At 37.0% G+C, this 20,473-nt stretch overlaps 3 protein-coding genes across 4 annotated transcripts; 2 read left to right on the top strand and 1 right to left on the bottom strand.

Moving 5' to 3' along the window:
• Window positions 1-371: 371 nt before the first annotated feature.
• Window positions 372-10,965, bottom strand: LOC122825123 (E3 ubiquitin-protein ligase AMFR-like). 2 transcript variants are annotated; one of them, XM_044106252.1, is made up of 14 exons: window positions 10,792-10,965; window positions 9,979-10,285; window positions 9,789-9,881; window positions 9,146-9,310; window positions 6,636-6,788; window positions 6,047-6,087; window positions 5,388-5,520; window positions 4,597-4,730; window positions 4,174-4,284; window positions 3,790-3,986; window positions 3,601-3,704; window positions 2,770-2,904; window positions 2,504-2,694; window positions 372-2,258 (listed from the first exon to the last, which is right to left on the bottom strand). In XM_044106252.1, the coding sequence occupies exons 2-14, from the start codon at window positions 10,231-10,233 to the stop codon at window positions 2,102-2,104; spliced, it is 1,869 nt and encodes a 622-aa protein (XP_043962187.1). In that variant the 5' UTR covers window positions 10,234-10,285; window positions 10,792-10,965; the 3' UTR covers window positions 372-2,101. The 2 variants fall into 2 exon arrangements, with proteins under 2 accessions (XP_043962187.1, XP_043962195.1); XM_044106260.1 differs by lacking the exon at window positions 10,792-10,965 and adding an exon at window positions 10,701-10,727.
• Window positions 10,966-12,518: 1,553 nt separating this feature from the next.
• LOC122825120 (leukotriene B4 receptor 1-like) lies at window positions 12,519-15,058 on the top strand. The gene is made up of 2 exons (XM_044106243.1): window positions 12,519-12,779; window positions 13,841-15,058. The coding sequence occupies exon 2, from the start codon at window positions 13,918-13,920 to the stop codon at window positions 14,926-14,928; it is 1,011 nt and encodes a 336-aa protein (XP_043962178.1). The 5' UTR covers window positions 12,519-12,779; window positions 13,841-13,917; the 3' UTR covers window positions 14,929-15,058.
• A 644-nt stretch (window positions 15,059-15,702) lies between these two features.
• si:dkey-148a17.6 (uncharacterized protein LOC108190685 homolog) lies at window positions 15,703-17,670 on the top strand. The gene has a single exon (XM_044106228.1). It carries the CDS (start codon window positions 16,309-16,311, stop codon window positions 17,485-17,487), a length of 1,179 nt encoding a protein of 392 aa, XP_043962163.1. The 5' UTR covers window positions 15,703-16,308; the 3' UTR covers window positions 17,488-17,670.
• Window positions 17,671-20,473: the final 2,803 nt, after the last annotated feature.

Here is a 20,473-nt window from a genome sequence, read left to right as displayed (position 1 = left end):
ACTTCTAAATGATCTGACAGATGAGATGACTGTCATCTCAATAAAATTACTTTGAAGTGAAGGAATTGTTTAACAATCTTTAACAATTTTGAGCTGGCATATTGAATTGGATCAGTCATGACCAACACATCTCTATGAGTTTAAGGGTGCAGTCTAATAACATCAGAAATAATCAAACTATGGCAGTCTAAATAGATACTACAGTACTTCCGTGTCCTTTTATGAGTCGGCCCTCAGGAACTTTGATATCCATCAATCAATTTTGTTGGAGCCATAAACTCAAAGGTGATGTACATTAAAAATGCATTTCAAGGAATTTCATTTTACAAGACCATGCTCTTTAAAACACAGGGAAAAAAAGTACACATTTCTTGAAAAGCTGTAGTTCTGTTTATTGAGTCTTTCATATCAACATATTTTACAAAAACTAGATTTACAGAAATTAACTAAATCATCCTTGATTTAGGCACAAAATATGGAAAAGCTCAATCCAAAACAAAAAACAAAAACCCAAACATCTGATTCTTGATTAAATTAGTAATAGTTATGAAAGGAAACCATGAGCAGGTAAAAGTAATGGGCTTTTAAAGTTGCCAAGTAAAAAACTGAAAAAAAATTACGTTTCTGGATTATGTACTTATACAGCACTCCCGACCAAGAGAACTAAAATTAATACAAAATAAAGAATTACAACACTTTAGCTTCTAGTGTAAGCTTTAGGGCTGATCTTTGGTGTATGGGTACAAAATGGCTTGTCAACATTTCATGCATTTTGAAACTGTCTTTTTTAATACACTGCAGTGATCCACAATCTCCACTCTTTTGTCTATTGATATATCTCAATCTGGAACACATTCAAGCTTCAAGAGACAAAGTTTCTCTGTCCATTGGTGTACTTTTGAAACAAATGAAGTTAGCTGTTTTTAAGGTTTTCCTTTTTAGTTTGCAGATTACACAATGGCAGCACAAATGAGTTACCCAGACGTCTCTTTATAGATCTTAATTCAATCCATTTATAGAAGTTAAACAAGCACAACATTTTAGGTCCAGTAATTTGCTGAGGTACTAAAATAATTTTTTATAGGTAAGGTTTTCAGGATTCTCACGAGTGGCTTAACATCCACCAGGAACATGCAGCAAGTGCAGCTGCTGCAGACTAAACAACGTTAAACCCTACAAATATCACTTACAGCCCCACAGTCGGCTGAAAACATTTACCTGCTCATCAGTTGAGGGTCATTTTAAAAAGAGAAGAAAAAACCCAGTGTACTTCCACAAAAAAAATGCTATCTGTTCCCATTTGCTGGAAATCAGTATCAGAAAAAGATTTACATGCCAAACTTTCAACATCTTGTTATATAACAAAATGCAAACTGTTTACAATGGGTGATATAACACTCAACACAGAACAACCCTTGCGGGTCAAAACAAAAACACTGTTTGCAGCATTTCTTTTGATAGAAACATTCATGGTTGACTGAAAGGCTGACCAATATTAAAGTGACATTCTCTTACACCAAGGTAAGAAATAAAAGCTTTGCTACTTATTTCACAGTTGAAACTATTAAAATGTACACACAAATAGATCAGATGAATTTCTTCATCAGGAATATGGTGTTTCTGCCATAAGCAAAACAAGAGACCAAAAGTAATAAAAAGACTCATAGTAGCTTCATCTAGAAATGACACTTTCTGACAATGCTCAAAAAATATGTTCTTATAATTGTGTCTGAATGCAAAATGTGCTCGTTTTTGACAGCCAGTCCAAATATTGACAGATACTGTCTAAGCTGGTGGTTGCAATGCGTAGCATGTGAACAGAGGGCGATGCAACCTTGCAAGTCTTTTACTTGCCACAACCCATCACTTTCAATTATGCTCCAAATACTCAGGATGGAATAGCGGAGGCCAATTTCAACAGTCTCACCTTCTTCAGGCTGCCCAGAACAGTCCACAGGCCATACTTGCAAAGCTTTTTAATTAAGCATTTTACAAAGGTGATAACTATTGACTAGACCAAATGGGGAAAGGCTGAAATAGATCTTGTTGCCTCTTAGGATGATGAAGTGGTATACTTTCTTGCTCAAGTCCTTCATGTGTTTCAGGGCGCAGGTTCCTCTTGGTGCTGCATGCGTCTCTCTGCAGCTGCTGCCATGGTTCTACGCCTCAGCACAGTGGAGTCCAGTTGTACGAGAGAGTCCTCTTCCAATCTGGGCAAGTCCTCCTCATTGTCTCCTTGACCCTTGTTTAGAAACCTCCTATATGGAGGAGGAGAGCCAGGAAGAACCGTTATGAAAGTAAATTTAACATGAAAAAGGTAACCGGCATGGCAGAAACCCAAGACATCTCATGTGGATCTGACTTTTTAAAATAAAAGAAATTAAACACACAATAAATGATTTATAATCACTTTTTTACTTCCACTAAATTTATTTCAACATCAAAACAAATTGGATTGGATTTGAACTTCAGTGTATCTTGACTCTAATGTAATAAAGCCAACCTGCGCGCTTGCTGTAGCATTTCGTCTTTTCTCAGCTTTAGCATCTTCTGCCTCTCCTCGGCAGACTTGGAGAAGCGACCGCCTCTGGCCTCCATGTTATCCGACTCATTGCGGTTCTGCTCTGCTTCTCCGCTGGGACCTGGCTGCTCATCTTCTGCTTGGCTCCCTTGGAGCGGACCGCGCTCTATGGCCTAACAACAAGAGGAAAATAAGAACAAGAGGGGAATATCTACAAAGCAAACAACATGAACTATGGCTTCGCTAACCTGTGCAGGGAAAGGCACCTGGATTCGTCCTTCCAAAATATTGTCTGTGGTGACCTCAACGGAACGGGTCAGCTGCAGGTCCTGAATAACAAGGTAGGAGGGCACCTGAGGGAACATCTCCTGAATCTGATGGGCCTTTTGAACCAGAAACACATTATTTTGGTTTTTTTGTTGAGCCATTTATTTTATTCAGGTGTGGTAGGATATACAATGTAAAAAAAAATAAAAAATCATACTTTTCCAGAAACAAATTTCAAAAGTTTCCTAACAAGTTGTATTAAATACAAAAGTTTACAATTACGCAAACATTTCTAGAGTCACCAGGTTTTGTAAACGGAACAAAATAAATGCAGACTGTAAGGAAGTAAGGAATGCTAATAATGGATGATTAGAAAGAGATTAACAGATAGTTCAGTGATTTATTTTCTAACAATGTCCAGGTAGCTCATACAAATAGAAGAATGATGGGTCTGGTTGCACTATTTATGTTCTACCAAATGGGGTAAAAAAAAAAACAGATTCTGGACAATTTCTCAATTCTTTTTCTCTTTTTAGACGTTTCAGGTGAAGCACAAGGATCAATATGACTACAAAATATTTTTCCTCCAAAGTTGAAGCTTAGAAATTCTACAACAGTTACTTTGTTCAGAAATATCTCACAAATAATTAATATAAAAATGCCCTTATGATCTTAGTGTTTAACCTTTGCTATCCAATATCCAATACATTTGCATCAAATTAAGAAAATGTTTCAACAAGTGTTGAAGATACTCTAAAATGACAATAGACTGTCCTCAGAGCAAGTGCCTGTGATAATAAATTAGAACTTACCATGGCCATAAGCTGTGAGTTGTTAGCCTGAGCCATGCCCAAGATATTAGTAGTATGCATTACTTCAACAGAAAAACTGGGCAGCCAGCTGGCAATGCGAGATCCTGCAAGAACATGTAGACAGAAAACAACAGCTGAGTCTTGGTTTCCTCCACAACTCACTGCTGGATCTGTGTCTGGCAGGCCTACCATCAAAGTGGAAGAAGTGATTGTGTTGGTTGATGTGTGGCCGAGTTTCTGGAGCAGCACCTACTGGGCCAATGTTGTCTTCCAACCCAGGACCCTGCTGCTGGTTTCCACCCGGAGCTCCGTCCCCATTAATGTTCAGGGATGTTCGACATGTGGGACATGACGTGTCCTGCTCAAGCCACGAACGCAAGCAAGAGCTGAAAAGCCACCATGTAGATATTATACATTTGCTTATTGCATAAGATCTGTTTTGGCCAGAACATCTTTGTTAAAGACTTCATCCCAGAGGTTTAATCCTGGTCCAAAACAGGGTTTAAAAACAAATATAAAAGACAGACATACTGTCTTTTATATATCATAAAAGGTATTCACTGGCTTGTTTACTTGTGGAAAAGATGGCCACAGGGCAGTTTGCGTGCTGTCAGCATGGTGTCCCAGCAGATGGCACAATCGTCATCATTTGCAGCCAGTTCCTCTGCAGTAGCAACTGCAAACCTGCACAAAATGCAATTTGCAAGTATTAATGGGAATTACTGTAGTTAAAGGATTAACAATGACATGATTACAGTTTTAGCACTAATAAGTTTTAAAGTACTAGATTTTAGAAAAGTTAAAAAAAGAAAAGCACAGTTCAGAGATCTCTTTACAATCCACAAAACAAAAATATTTTAAATAAGTATAAAAACTTATTGACAGAAAAATCAAAAACACAGCTTTGCGATGCTTTTGCCAACACCTTTTAAGGACATTTGAAGTATACAATTTAAATAACGGGATCAATAAAGATAGCGTCATTTGATTCAGTACCTGGCCTCCATGTTGTTGATGACTCGAAGGTAGTTCTTGTGTCTGCGAATACGCCGCTGGACCTCATGGAACAGATATCGCAACTGCATAAAGATAACCAAGCTCGCCATGGACAGCCAGATGTTACCAAACAGCTGTAACAAGATGAACATATAGATAGGTAAGGTAGACGAACAGTAGAACAGTGTTTTAAATCAGTGGTCCCCAACCACCGGGCCGCGGACCGGTACCGGTCCGTGGACCAATTGGTACCGGGCCGCGCAAGAAATAATTAAATATGTCCGTTCTATGTATTGAGTATGGAGGAGCTTTTATTTTGAAAATCGTACACCGGATGCCGAGGTTTGAGTCATGCGCTAGGAACACCGCCGCCCCGCTCGATCTTCACAACGCACGCATTTAACAACACCCCCCGCTCGATCTTCACAAGGCACGCGAACACCCTTCGCTCGATCTTCACAAGGCACGCACGAACACCCCCGGTCCGCAGGAATTTACGAAGGCTTGGCCCGGTCCGCTGTACTAAAAAGGTTGGGGACCACTGTTTTAAATCATTATTTTTGAACTGTATTGGGTACAAAATGTTGAGTGTGAAAGTAAAGCACATAATGAACACTTGTTGTTTTCTGCAGTTTTCCATTTGAACATGTGGTCCTGGGTGTAAGTGCACCTGGAGGGTTGTATGACTCAACATGCAGTGAATGCCTCTATTCTTACAGTTGATCTCTTAGTTTGCTGCTGTTCAAGACTCTCATTTCTAGCTCAGAAACTGGTTTGATGTCCTGTCTCACCAGCATATGGATATGATGCATCAGATCCAGAAAGAGCATAGCCAGCTCCATGATGAAGTCTGTGTAGTAGACATATGTGCCTTTGCTCTCCCAGGTTCCTGGATGATTCAGATCCCACAGATGGATGGAGTACCTGAGGATAAAGCACAACTGTTAAAATCATAAAAGGTATTCACTGACTTTGTTAAAGAAAAAAAAAAAATATTTTCAAAAATAATCTGAATCTGTTGTGGGGCATTTGTATTCAGCTCTTCTGAGATAAAGCTTAAATTACATACACAGGAACACTGTTCACAAACAAGGAAACCTATTAAGGCATTCAATTATACTGGATTTTAATTTAATAATAATAATCTCAATTAAGGCTGTCAGAGTAAAAGGTTACAGAATGCCAGTGCAACCCACATTTTCAGATTTATATTTGCTAAAAACAAAACAAAACAACAAAAAAATGCAAAAATAACTTTAAGATCCCAGGTCTGAATGATAAATGCAAGAAAAGAAGTTGCTAAATTTGAGAGTTATGTCAGAGTCTCTGCTCAACCAGAAGAAAATAAACGTGGTTGCTAAGTTTAGCCCATTTCTAAATTTGAGCTGGGCTTCATCGGTACTGCTTCCACGAAGAGGCGGCTGACTGTCAGGGTTTTAAACAGACTTACCTCATAATGACATGTCCAGTGCGAACCGTCACCAACAGACACTGAGAAAAAACATATACATTTCAATAATCCAATTTCTTGTAAATCACTTTCCGTACTAATCACTACAAATCTTACAACTGCATTTTGGCTTTACAAACAAACTGTGAGAAAACATTCAGAAATCTTCATAAAATTTGAGGCCAAGTAAATCAAGAGAGAGAGTAGGGGGTGTTAATGAGATCATTTACAGATAAGATATTTTCCATGATGTCTCCTTTGATTTAGATATGAATAACCAATAAAAATAGCATTAATTTCCCCAGGGTGTTGCAACACATAGTTGAGGAACAGCTGGATCAAGTTCATTTGATCTCACAGCATTATGAATTGATTAAACAATTAAATGTATTGATTGAGCACATGCAAACTATTTTTAATCAAACATTAAAAGATTAATCAAAATATATATTGTCAAATTACTAGACACTGCAAAAGAAAAACTCTGAATATTATCAATTGATTGATAAAAATGATTTGCAAAATATACAAAGCGTGCTCTCTAAGCAGATCTCCACGTTTTAAATGGGATATAACTGAAGGCCATTACCTCTGCAGCCATAAAGGAGAGTGTGTGCATGCCATGGGAGGCTCCCAGCAGACCACAGACCACAGCCAGGCCACAGCAGTCCAGGAGCAGGGAGACCAGCAGGCACAGCACTCTCACATGGCTGTTCATTGGGGTTGATGGGGAGAAAGAAAGCTACAGAGAAGAAAAAAAAAAGAAAGCATTCATATGTTTTTTGTTTTTTTTCCTTTTTAGCTAGTGTTTTTAGGTCATTCATTTCAAACTAATGTCAATACAAAACGCAGATTTCAAATAATTAGATTTTTCTAGGCTAATTTAACCCAATGTGAAAAACAAATTTTCTCTAAACGCAATAACCCGGTTGGACCACTGTAATGGCAACGACTGCAGTCAGTCAGATCAGGGTCTCCCCCAGAAAACCTGCTACACCCAGTGATGGGGGCGCTAGGGCAGTCCACCAGCAGCCCACCATGTTTTTTCAGTTAAAAAAAATGCTAAAGTTGCAAAAATTTGGAGGTGCATAAGCATGCATCTTAATTTGGAAATAATAGCAGGAGGCTAATGGGCAGGTGCACACCCCCTTGTGCTACGTTAAATGCGTCACTTGGCTTAATCCGTCTTTACTGTTACTGGTGTATAAAAAAAACACAATTTAAAATAAACAAACAACACTTAGACTGGTGGGGGTACAAGTAACGCCTGGTGGCCTGCCAAGTTGGGGGAAACCCTGCAGATGTTTCCAATAACTGGAAATAATTCTGTTACATCACAGAATTTTAGACCACCATTCTTCCCCTATGTAGATGCAAATATTGATGGAATACATTTAACTTGTTCTACCCTATTTGTGACAACAATTTGTAGTAATTGTTGTCACAAATTTTGTTTTCTCCCCTTAGAAAGTACACTTGGCCTTGTACATCTAGGTATCTATTGTGACCTCTCAGCAACCAGCTGACTGAGGAACATGAATTATCCCAAACCTGATTCTACTGGAAGTTTCTGCTAAAAAAAAAAAAGAACTAAATAAGAAATTAGAAAGACTTTCAGAAGACCTTAAAATGAATTAAAAGAATTTTAAAAACACAAGTAATTCTGGTTCATCAGAACTAAAAACCTCACAATTTTATGTGTGCTCATTTCAGCTCGTCGTGGCTGGTTTCCCACAGGCCATGCAGTCCTGAAATGTTTCAAGGTCCACATTACTTATACAACTGTCAGCTTAATCTAAATATCTGTTACACATGGAAGGCAAAAGTGGAAAAGTTTCTGTGTATTTTAACAGCTCAGCTACATGAAACTACACAGGTGTCTTGTGGGTTACAATATTTTCTCACTCGACTTAAAACGTTCTTATCTTTGGTCTACAGCTGTTTAACCTGAATGTCGGATCTTTACTGAAAACGTATATGAAGAGAAAAACAGGAAATTGTCAACAAGAGAGTAGCTTTTGGCTAAAACCATTATGAGTAAAAGCAAGTCTACAATAAAATCCAAAAGACAAGGGACGGCCAAATGTATGCGTACAAAGTAAAATATGTTCATGCAAGACATTTACAGTAATTACACAATAAGAACTGGTGGAAGAAACTACTTTTCTAGCATACCAAGCCAGTCAACTTGCCACTGTATGTACAATATCAATTAAAAACCCTGTATAAAATGTCATGCTAGTAGGGAATCACATCTGATACCCCCCCTTAAACTTGGACAGCACAAACTAGTACAGGTCAATGTTGGGACTGAAACTGTATCAGTAAGTAAACAGGCCAGAGCTTTGAGCTATTAATAGATCTGGAGAACAAATATCTACATGGAAAGTTTCTGTAAACCTTTAAAACCCAACAACTTAAGAGTAATGTGAAGGTTTCTAAAGTACATATCTCTAAACCCATCATAGGGTGAATGACTGTCACCTGAGTTCTTTAGTTTAATTTATTAAGACAGCCTGTCCCCCCATCTGCCAGACAGTTTTCTTCACAGCTAGAACCTTTTGAAACGTAATACATGATAGTGATACACCATGCGAGCAAACTGTCTTGTGGTTTCATCACTATATTTGGCAACAAACATTACTGATATCTACACATAATGAAAGAAAATCTCAATGTAAATCATTTTGCTAACCTGTGCTAAATGTTTTCAAATTAGATTTTAGGGATGGGCATTGCTTTTGCATATTCAAATCATCACTGAAATACACAAATTAGTGACATCTACACAAATGGTATTTTGATAAGCAGCCGTCTTTTATGTGGCTTTTTTCGCAAGCGATAACATTGAAATGAACCATAGCACAGTCACAGGGCCCCAGTAATACATGCAGTTATTTGCCAACAGTCATGATAATTTCCCTGACCAGGATTAGTTTTTACAACACAATACAATGTTATGAAAACTTTCTGGAAATTATTCGAAGAGCATTCTGTATGGTAAAAAATATACTACTTTGCCTTAATCTGTCAAAACCCTGGGAACATTCAGAAGCAACCAGTCACATAGCGAAACCACATACATTTGAACATACTTACATATTCAAACCGATCTTTGCAGAGCTGAACCATGAGATGAAGAAAGACCAAGGCTGAGAACCACAAACACCACATGACCACTTCTTCTACGGTTTGCACATTCAACACTCCAAATATGAAAATGAACTTGTAGAAGATGAAGTTCCAGAATTTATCCTTGAGATGCTGATACACAAAAAGACAAGATGGCAGATTAGGTCCTGATTCCCATTCCCAATTGTTTATCGTGATCTACAAAAACCATGAATAGGTCAGTATCCGATTCTCAAACTATAACCCACTGAAAGAAAACTATTCATAATACTTGTACATAATTTATGATTGTGCTAATATTCCATATTGATTATTAAAGTTATGCATTATGTTGTCAAAAATGATTCAACCAAAACATTAACTTCTTTATGGCACATCCGCATATAAACTTTGGTTTTAAACTTAGTAAACTTTAAACAGAGAAATGGGTGAGGCTTGTTTAATATTTGCATTATATCTACCCGTGTTTTACTAAAACCTGAATACTTTCTCTGACATCTTATTAAATTAACTTTCAAACATAGGAGTTGTAGTGATTTAAAACATTTGCATTGTAAAATTGCAATGTTGAAAAACACAATGCACTGGACCTTGGCAACACAAAACTCACCTGCTTCTCACTGACTCTGAGGGGTCCAAAAACCACATACTGAATCATTTTTGCAATTAACATCAGAGAGCAGCAAAATGTGTTCACTAGCACCTGTCAGGACACAAAAAGAATGAAGCCCCCATTAATTTTTATTAGAAACAAACATGCTACTACCATATAGCAAAGTTGCAAAGTGGATGATACTCACCCATACAAACAGACTGTCTGTAATTAGATACCACAAGACAGTTCTGGCCAGTTCTGTGTTACCAACTGCATTGCTCAGATGTTCAAGATCAACATCAGAGGGAGCTGGCGTGTCATCAGTTTCCAAGGCCCCAAACCCTGGGTCAGTGACAGTAGTATAGGCACTGAAGATGCTGCCAGCCAGTAAAGCCACACTCAGTGCAGTGTAGGTCTGCAGGCTGGGCCAGGGAAACCTCTCCAGAAACAACAGAGGCATTTCGTGGTTTCCTGTCCACTTCTTTAGCTGTAAAAACCGAGCGTCCACCAGCCTGTAAAAGCAGAAACAAGACGGCTAGCGTTAGCTCAACTTAAAAGAGCTAGGCGAAAATATTATATAATCACACCACCTATCAAACAGTTGTGCTAATTTCAGGCCTGCTTCTATATCAACAATAAAACATAATGCAACATTCAAGTGTGACACACATAGCGCAAAATGTTGATAAAAATAAGCCAAAAAAATAAAAATACAGTAGCTAGCGCTACCAACGAAGCTAGCTTCCACCTAGCAAACAAGTATCAACACTTCCCTTATAAATTAAGTGTAACCATTCAGGTTTACTAGATGACAGACCATAAAAACAACGAGAATACGATCACAATCGCCAATAATTCTAACGAAAATACTACAGCAGAGGAAACGTTAAATAACAGATGCTAACGCCCTGATCATGGGTTATTTACCTGACTGACGTTACCCCATACTAGCTTACTGTAATATTAGCTACGTAGTTTCGCAGTGTGAGCAAACGTCAAGCAACACTCAGTCACTTACAATTTGTCTCCAGCTTAATTAGACGTAAAATCCAGGATTGTTTATTCTCAACTGAGCCGTTCTTTCAGTTGACAAAGAACATAGCAGTCGACAACATCGTCGTGTTTATTCCACGGAGCACAGGCAGCAGGCTGAAGCTGGACCGACAAGACCAGCAAGCGTCACTAGGACGATTTTAAAGCCGTAGTAGTGGAAAATACCTACCACTCTCACTGTGTCATTTTAAATATTAATTCAGTGGCTGTTTAACTGTAAGCAAACACATTTAGAAAAATAAGATTCACACAGATTCTTCAAAAAGAAGCAATGCACCACATTTCCTTTGCAAAATGACGAAAAGAAAATGTGGATACATTTAATCTGGATTATAAACTTCCCAGCTATCTAACCATATGGCCACAAAGAGATTTAAAGATGACAAGGGAAAGCAATTGAAATGGATTAGAAGTGGTTGACAACAAATTATGGTGTTATCCAGGACATATTGCTGTGGTATATTGAATTGAACTGAACTAATTACAATTATTTCAGGATTTTGTGAGTGGGGCGATATCTATACAAAATAGAGCATGATTTTAATGGCGTTCAGTCTTTTGCATTATTTTAAAAAATAGAAAATACACCCAGAATATATTTAGAAAATTTAACTGTTTTCTTTGCAAACACACTGACAACAAACCCCTGACAATAAAGGATGGGTAATTTCTCTAAGGGTAAAAAAAAAACCCTACAGGACAACATAACCTAATTCTAGAGGAATGTTCCCATTTTCAAAAAGAGTGACCTATTTCCTCTATACCAAATAACACACGACTTGAGTTGGTTAATTATATACATTTAAAGGAGAGTAATGGTTTAAGACAGTTACTGAGATATCAGGGATAAAAATTACTTGTGATTTGTGAGGAGTAAATATAAAAATGTGATCAAGTGATTTAGCAATTCACATCCCAAGATTTGAATGTCTAAAAATCTCCAGGCTTTTAGATAAGAGGAGTTAAAATACAGCTAAAATCCAGAATTTTTTAAAAGTATGAAGAAATCTGAAGGCATGGATTACAAAGAATGCATGGAGAAATAATTTGATTACATGTTTTGTATTATACTTACATATTTCTAAATGTCCTTTTGTTACATAACAGTAATTTCTCAAGTTTTAAGTGTTTTCCTCGAAGAGCCATTCTTCACATATTGCTGATGGTACTATAATTGCCTGTAGTGGGTTTCAGAGGAAATGTCAGCATTTGTTAGTTAAATACAAACATAATAACTATATCTATTGGATGACAGGTCAATATTTAAAAAAAAATTTATTAGTTATGTAACTCAGTTATAAAGCAAACCAAAGTAAGCACCAAGGTATTTATTTCGGTAGTAGTAATGAAAAGACGACCAGTAATTTAATGTATCTGAATATTTGTATTTTCCTTTCCACCTTCTAATATTTGTATTTTGCACACATTAATCCGCTGTCTGTTTTAATTTCTTAAATAAATTGTAGGCCTTTGCTGGGTTTAAACCTGTCTGATCAGGATCCAAATCAACACTTATATAAAAATCAAATACTGCATCCTCAAGATACTTCATTTAGTGGTTCCCAACCAAGGTAAAAGCTGGAATTTCTAATGTCCTTCTAATTCAGTCTATCATCTGAAAAGTCCTAGAAGCCACCCCAAATCTAAACTTGATAATTTTGTAAATAGTTGAAGCAATATGTCTAAAATAATAGTAGTACATATTTTCTCTATTAATCATCTATATCACAATGTAAGAACAATAGGGAGACTTTATGATGTCACTTTCGGTGTGTCAACGTGACACAGCCAACTCCTTCAATCACTGAAAAGAAACTGATTGCAGGAGTGAATAAGGGAGTCATGCTACTTAGGTCAGAAAGAAACCTTTAAAGAAACTAAAGCAAAACCAAAACAGAAATGACAAATCTTTCTACAGGAACCAAGTGGAAGTGCAACAATCAAGACACAGAGGTAAGAGAATATTAAAACTAAATGTACAATAAGGGATAAACAGCACAATTAGGGCAGGTATGAAGATTGTCAGATGAAACTCAGGTGAGAGAAGAGAGAAGAAAATAACATAAAACCCAGACATAGCATTAAAATGTACTTAAAATTCAGTCCCTAAACCGTTAAAGGATGTAGTTTAGTTAATTGTGCTTGCGTAATATGTGTTGTAGCAACTGTAAATCAAAAACAATTATCATTTAAACATGATAACTTAATGATAAGATATTTGTATTTGAGATTAAATTTGATTTAATTCCTAAGTTTGTGTATATTTTCCTGTTTGAGAAATATACCCAGTGGCTAAAGGTAATAATTAACTCTTCAGATAAATATAAATTCAACAAATGAAGTTGACAAAGTCCAAAGGTAAAGTTTATGGTCATGGTGTAGCAAATCGCAATGTTAAACTTGTTGAGAGAATAGTAAAAGCAAATCCAGCTTCCCTTTTATTTTCTACTGCAACAGCGGGTACTGTCATGCATTAAACCTTTCTAATAGTAAGTTTTATTTGGTTTATTTATAAATATTAAGGCTGTTATATTTAATTTGTCACAACCTTTTTTAATGCTTTTTGCATTAATATCTCATTCAGGAGTAAAGAGAACAAAACAAAGAACATAAAAGTGAAGAAAGTGATTTTAGTATGTAAATTCTTGAAATTGAATAACTTCAAATAAATTAATTTTTGGATAATTAGAAACTGAATAACTACTTATCCGTTTGTAATATACTATTTGTACTCTTACATAGAGTACAAATAGTGTATATAATTTTTTCCTCCTTTGCAGCTGTTTTACTTTGTGGTAGCTTACTAAAACATATTTAGTAAGCAAAGAAATGCTTTAGACAGCATATAAATATAACAAAGACAGTAGAAATGCTATCAACCAATCATCTTGCATTCTTAATTTTAAGGTCAGACTGATCACATGTCTGAAGTTTCAACATTAGGGTTGAAACGTTACATAAATTCCCTTATTTGTTGCGCTTGCTAAAACCTGCATTCTCTTCAATTTCTTCAGAAAGGGAAGTGGAGCCTTGCTTGAACAGCAGTTAAATTTTTTTTGTGCAAACTCTGCTGCAAAAACACTTTCCCGACATGGACCCCTCCATCAAGATCTTCCCTTCAGAAGCCCCCGAGGAGTTAGACGGCGGGACAACAGTGGCGTGTGTTATACTGGGTCTTTCCTTCCTGGTTGGAGTTCCAGGGAACCTGCTAGTAATCTGGACTATCCTGAGGCATGTCAAGCAGCGCTTTCACACTGTGGTCCTCATCCTTCACCTGGCAGTGGCAGATACGATGGTCCTCATCACTCTCCCTGCCTGGATCTACTCCCTGGTGCACACTTTTGAGTTTGGATTGGTAGTTTGCAATATCTTAATCTGTGTTATCACTGTGTGCATGTTTAGCAGTATTTTCTTCATCACTATTATGAGCGTGGAACGCTATCTAGCCATCTGCCATCCATTTCTAATGATGCGCTGGAAGACTGAAAAGAATATGAATGGATGTATTGCATTTTTGTGGCTTCTTGCGCTTCTTCTTGGACTGTCTGATGTTTTAACCAAGACCTTGGCTGGAAGCGAGCAAAACGAGCAGTGCTTCGTCAGAGACTTCAACAATGATACTCTAGAAATTGTCTTCTTATGCCTGCAGACGTTGCTGGGCTTTGTGCTGCCTTTCATTACACTAAGCATCTGTTACTGTCTTGTGGCTGCGCAGCTCAAGAAAATGAAATTTAATTCAAAACAGAAATCCAAAGTTCTCATTCACACTGTAGTGCTTGTTTTCCTCCTGTGCTGGTTACCCTACCACGTTATTAATATCATTGATGTCGTTTGCATTTTGGGGACAGACACAGGGCATGGGTGTGTACCAGAAAGTTTTGTCTTCAGCTCTGGTGCCCTGGTTTTTATCAGCAGCTCAGTGAATCCTGTATTATACGTCTTCTTCGCAAGGAACTTCAGAGGCAGTCTTGGAGAGTCTGGTCTGGTCAAACTGTTTCAGGAACTGGCCTCAAACACAAATAGACTCAAGGACTTCGCATTACAGCAGCAGAAGGACCAGAGATCAGCAGAAACAGAGCTCACGTCTACAACTTTCAAATAAAAATGTTGTTGGGGGTAGAACTCCAGCTATGGGAAAACTGGACTGAGAAGCGAATGTTTTCTGTTGTACTGACACCAAATGTGATCTAAGAAGTTTGGCATTAATATTGAGTTGCACTTCTCTTTACTACCACATGGCTGTGCCCTCGATTTAATTGAGATTCAGTCAAAAAAAAAAAGAAAAAAAAAAAAAAGAAAACCTTTCGTGATGTCAGCAGATGCGTTTGAAAGATTATTTTCAAATAGTAGATAATGTATTTTGTTATGACTAAATAAATAAAACTGCAGCAGAAATAGAAAAACTTACCCTGGCATGTTTTTCTTGTTGACAACCTACAATATAATAGAGTGAAAACGTATTTCTCTTCTTCCAGAATTGCTCTATTATTTATTTATTTGTGTGTGTGTGTGTGTATGTATTTTTTTTTTGTTTGTTTGTGTTTTTGGAGCATTTACTATAATGGTTTTGGAAAATCAAACTATTTTGAATGTCAGCCAAAAATCACCTAATCACCCCTACAAATAAATGTTTAATTAAATGTGATTCCCAAATTTGCTATATAAAATGACTGTCACAACTCTAGAAAGAAAGAGTTGTAACAATCAATCAATCAATCAATCAATCAATCAATCAATCAATCAATCAATCAATCAATCAATCAATCAATCAATCAATCAATCAATCAATCAATCAATCAATACAGTAAGTTCTAATACAATTAAATTTAAGAATTTAATAAGAAACAGAAGTTATTCATATATATCAATCATATCTACGACGGTTGGGAATCTAGTAAATCACTGAGAGCCATTATGAACGAATACAAAAAATAAAGAGCGGGCAGCTGACTAAAATTACTCCAGGCTGGACAAGTGGGGCAACATTCCTCTACAGCAATGTCTGAAGTGTTGCCTGTAGTAAAAAAAAAAAAAATACTTCACGTTATTTTGTGCCACTACGAGGGCAGATGTAGAGCCAAATTGTTTAGGATTTCTCTTTTAACACATTAAATAAATTAATGAACTTTGAAGACTGTTTTTTGTATTCATTCAGGTTATTTTTGTTTGATAAAAACATGTCTTTGAAGATCTGGAAAATTTAAAGAGGGTGAGAGGGCAACCAAGCAATATCAAAATAAATCAATAAGGGAGCAAATACTTTCCCCAATACTGCACATACATATTTGACTGAATTTCCTTTAAAAAAAGGTAAACAGCTTTAAGGGTTTCAACTGTCTTTCCTTTTAGTGAAGCTTTGCAGCAACTTGTGTAGAAAGCATTAAGTCATTTCATGTAAATGTATGATTTCCTAATGATTTACTCTTTATCTTTTACCATAATTTTGACGACATGTGTGAGTCACATTCTGTCTTAAAAAGCCATGTCAGTAAACCTTGTTCCTGTGCAGTCCTTCCATAAAGAGGAAGTGAAAACTTTAGTTTTTTTTTTTTGTTGTTTTTTTGCACCCAGACACCACAGTCAGCACATATACTTTGGCAGAATGAACATCTCACATGCACGGTCTCCGTTGGAGGAAATGGCCCTTGAGGAATTTGATGGTGGAACAGTGGTGGCGTGTGTGATCCTGGGTCTGTCCTTCTTGGTCGGTGCTCCTGGCAACCTGCTTGTGATCTGGACCATCCTGAAGCATGTGAAGAAGCGCTCACACACAGTGGTTCTCATCTTGCACCTCGCGGCGGCAGATCTGGTGGTTCTCATTACACTCCCTCTCTGGATCTACTCCCTCGCCCAGTCCTGGGTCTTCGGAGAGACATGCTGCAAGGCCATGGTGTTCGTGATCAATGCCTGTATGTACAGCAGCGTTTTCCTCATCACGTTCATGAGTGTGGAGCGTTTCATCGCCGTGCGTTATCCCTTCGTCTCTGTAGTTTGGAAGAAGAAACAAGCCTTGAATAAAGTCCTCCTTGCCCTGTGGTCAGCTGGGTTCCTGTTCAGCATACCTATTATTCCGACTCAAACTATCGGGGAGGATGATGGTAAGATGCACTGCCTGTATCGCGAGTATACTTCTGACACTCAAGAGCTGGTGTGTTTGTTGCTAGAGACGGTGGTGGGATACATGCTGCCCTTCTCCATTCTTGTGGTCTGTTATGGGTGCCTGTGCAGTCGTATAACTCAGATGAACTTCAGGTCCAAACGCAAGTCCACTGTCTTGATTGCAAGCATAGTGGTTGCATTTGCCATTTGCTGGACACCACATCATATAGGAAACATCATCTCCATTGCTATTCTGGCCATTGATGACTCAAAGAGTAATATAGCACTTAAACTGGAAGCTGCTAGACAAACCATGACATTTGTAGCGGGAGCAATGGTCTTCATCAGCAGCAGCATTAATCCTGTCCTGTACATGTTTGCGGCCCGCTCCTTCAGGGAGTCGCTACGTGACACCGGCATCCAGAAACTCTTCCGCCACATCTCCAGCACCTCGCCGGGTGAAGGAAACAGGGAGATATCCTTTGTGTCGAGGAGACAAAGCAATCAGACAAACTGCTCTCAGCTTGTGACAGACTCAAAAGACGATGTTAATATGTATTGAAGTTGTGTGTAAATGATAATTTTCCTGAGAATGAAATGTGTGAGGTGTTTTGGATTAAACCCGCTTTTAAACGAACTCTCAACAGGTAAAAAACAACAGATAAACAACATGTCTCTGCTAATCTATCCAGTGCATTTGCATTTCTTTCTGCTGTTAATTTATTTATAAAACTTTAAGTATTATGTATGCTGTATCCCTTGTGCAAATATCTTTTATCATAAAAAGCAATACATTTATATATATGAACGAAAATTAATTAAAACGTTTTTTAAATGAGGTGTTTCCTGATGTTTCATTTTTATTAAATTGAAATAAAATGGTACTTCGCTTTGGGAACAAGATTGATAATGCTTGTTTTTTTTTTTTTGTATTTAGTAATCTTGTGGTTGCAGTTGACGCAAATGAAGACGTGGTTGTATGAATGCTGTGGAAAACAAAAAAATTCAGGTTGTTTCACTTTCTACATTAGTCTATAGCTTCATACAGCACTGACTATAAATTAGTTTTATAGACTCTCTTGAGTATCTGTTCTCACAATTTGTACTGACACATTTTATTTTCTGTGCTCTCCGCACACTACCTGTCTTTAAAAATATAATTAGCTAGTCTTCAAAATATTTTTAATTCATTTAGCTTTTATGTATTTCTTGTTACACTGCTTTCATGAATGAATTTTTTTTATTTCTTTTTACAAAAAAGCAAAAATTCTGTTCTTGTATCCCACAATGCAGTCATGCTTTTAACTTCCCCTCGCTGAAAAGATTGCCAAATGAAAAATTGCATGTTTCCTTTGTTGACATGCAAAAAGAGGAATCGTGACCTAAAGTTGGTCCTTAGCTTATAAAACCCAAAAATGAACTTTGGACAAGGAAATACAATCTCTACTTTGCACTTATATTTTCAGCTATTTAGAATCACATATCTATTTTACAAAGTATATTGGTCTGTCAGAAATGCAAAGAACATACACTGTATCTTTTTAGCTCCATTTTTTTCCACCATAAGTGAATAAACCTGTAGATGGCAGTAATGTCTTTGGGGAGACACAAACATGTTTAAGTTTAACACTGTCTTTTTAATTTGTCATTATAGTTACGTTATACAGTGCCTATGAAAAGTATTAAACCCCCTGGAGATTTGGCCCTTTCCAATGCTTTTAGCAAATAATAATAATAATCAACAAAATTTTGCTTCTTTGACAAAAGAAATTAAAAGGACACCTTAAAGGTCAAATTAAAAACTGATTTAAACAAAAATAATAACAATGATTTTTTTTTTTTACATGAAATAAATGACTGAATAAATATTCACCCTCTTTGAAGTGACTGACCAAAATCAACAGAGGTCCAGCCAATCAGTGCTGGTAGTCTCACAATGACATTAAGTGTGTTTCGAGTGATTGTAGTGTACAGACACCGGAGTTTGGATGGTTCATTCACTGGTATCAGTATTTCTGGCTGCCATTACATCATAAAGACAAAATGACACTACTAGAAAATATTAGTGAAAAGCATAAGTCAGGGGATGGATACAAAAAAAATCACATGGCATATGGGAGACTCCATGCTCAGGTGTAAGAAAGTTCTTTGGTCTGATGAGACCAAAATGGAGCTTTTGGCCATCAGACAACAAATACTACACGTCACCTCAAACATACTATCGCCACAGTGAACCATGGTGGCAGCATCATGGTATGGGAATGCTTCGTGGCAGAAGGCCTTAGAGGGCTTCTAAAAGTTAAAGGTAAAATGAACACAACCAAATATAGGAAAATCCTGGAGGACAATTAGATTCAATCTGCCATAGAACTACAGAAACAAAGAACATTTATTTTCCAGTAAGTCAATGACCTGAAACATACAGGTTAAAGCTACACAGAACACACAAGTTTATTAAATACTGAAATATAATGGGAAAAAAAGTACATCTTGCTCTATATCTTGCTCTAAAATAAATGAAAATTAAAAAAAAATAAGCTTCACATTTTACAAATGCTTAACCTCATTACCTCACTGATCTTTTAACTCTATAGATATATTTAGACCTGATGAACACAAATTGCTTGTTCTTCCCACGTCCAGGTTAAAACATAGAAGAACTCTTTTCTGTTTTTTATTAATGCAGCAAAAAAAGGCTAAGCATATTTGCACTCTGTCAACCACACCTACACAGTAAAGAAGATCACTGCAGGTCAGGATCAGCTGCAATAAACCATAATTCTTTTACTTTTTCTACTAATTTTATAAACATAAGGTTTAACACATGACTCATAAGGGAAAATGTAGTCACATACATCATATAAAATAAGTCCTACAATCCTACATCCTGAACACATGACAAACAACCATGCACATACTCAATTTATTAACATGTATGATTTTAGACTTTTAATGAAATATTGGTAAAATGTAAAATATGCACCTAAATTGTTTACTCACTGATTATTGGTGAGTAGAGATATTTTTGACTATAGCAATGGAAAATCACAGGAAGTTAAGGGGCGTGAGAAACATGAAATCACACAAAACCAAAAGATGAGGGACACATATAGGGCATTTTCTCATGAAAATAGAGAATAGAAAAAGGAAGATAAGGTATGTTCTTAAAATAGGAAGCAGCATGTCGTGCATATATGTCACAGGACAAAGATATAAAAAATATAGACTACATTTATTAGCATTATAAAGCTACTAAATGGTCTAAATTTATCATTTCTGTCAATTGCGCCTACTGAACCAAAGACTGTACTTGTCACCTTATATCAGGGCTTGAGCTTGCTCACTTTGTGACTGCGTGATAGTAAAAATTACTATCTAACATGGGCGTTCAGCTTGGCAGCCTCTCTATGTGTTCCTCAGGTGATCAGACTGGTTTGACTAGAAATTATGATTCGACACACACACACAGGACGAGACACAAAAATATGAGACCAGGGATTTAAATGAGATAAAGGAAAAGAAGAGAGGGAGAAGGAGTGTCAGCAGCA

This window comes from Gambusia affinis, linkage group LG02 (genome assembly GCF_019740435.1).
Source record: "Gambusia affinis linkage group LG02, SWU_Gaff_1.0, whole genome shotgun sequence".
NCBI classification, from domain to species: Eukaryota; Metazoa; Chordata; class Actinopteri; order Cyprinodontiformes; family Poeciliidae; genus Gambusia; species Gambusia affinis.
Note: the sequence above shows the minus strand (reverse complement) of the source record. Positions and strands in the feature narration are given on the sequence as shown.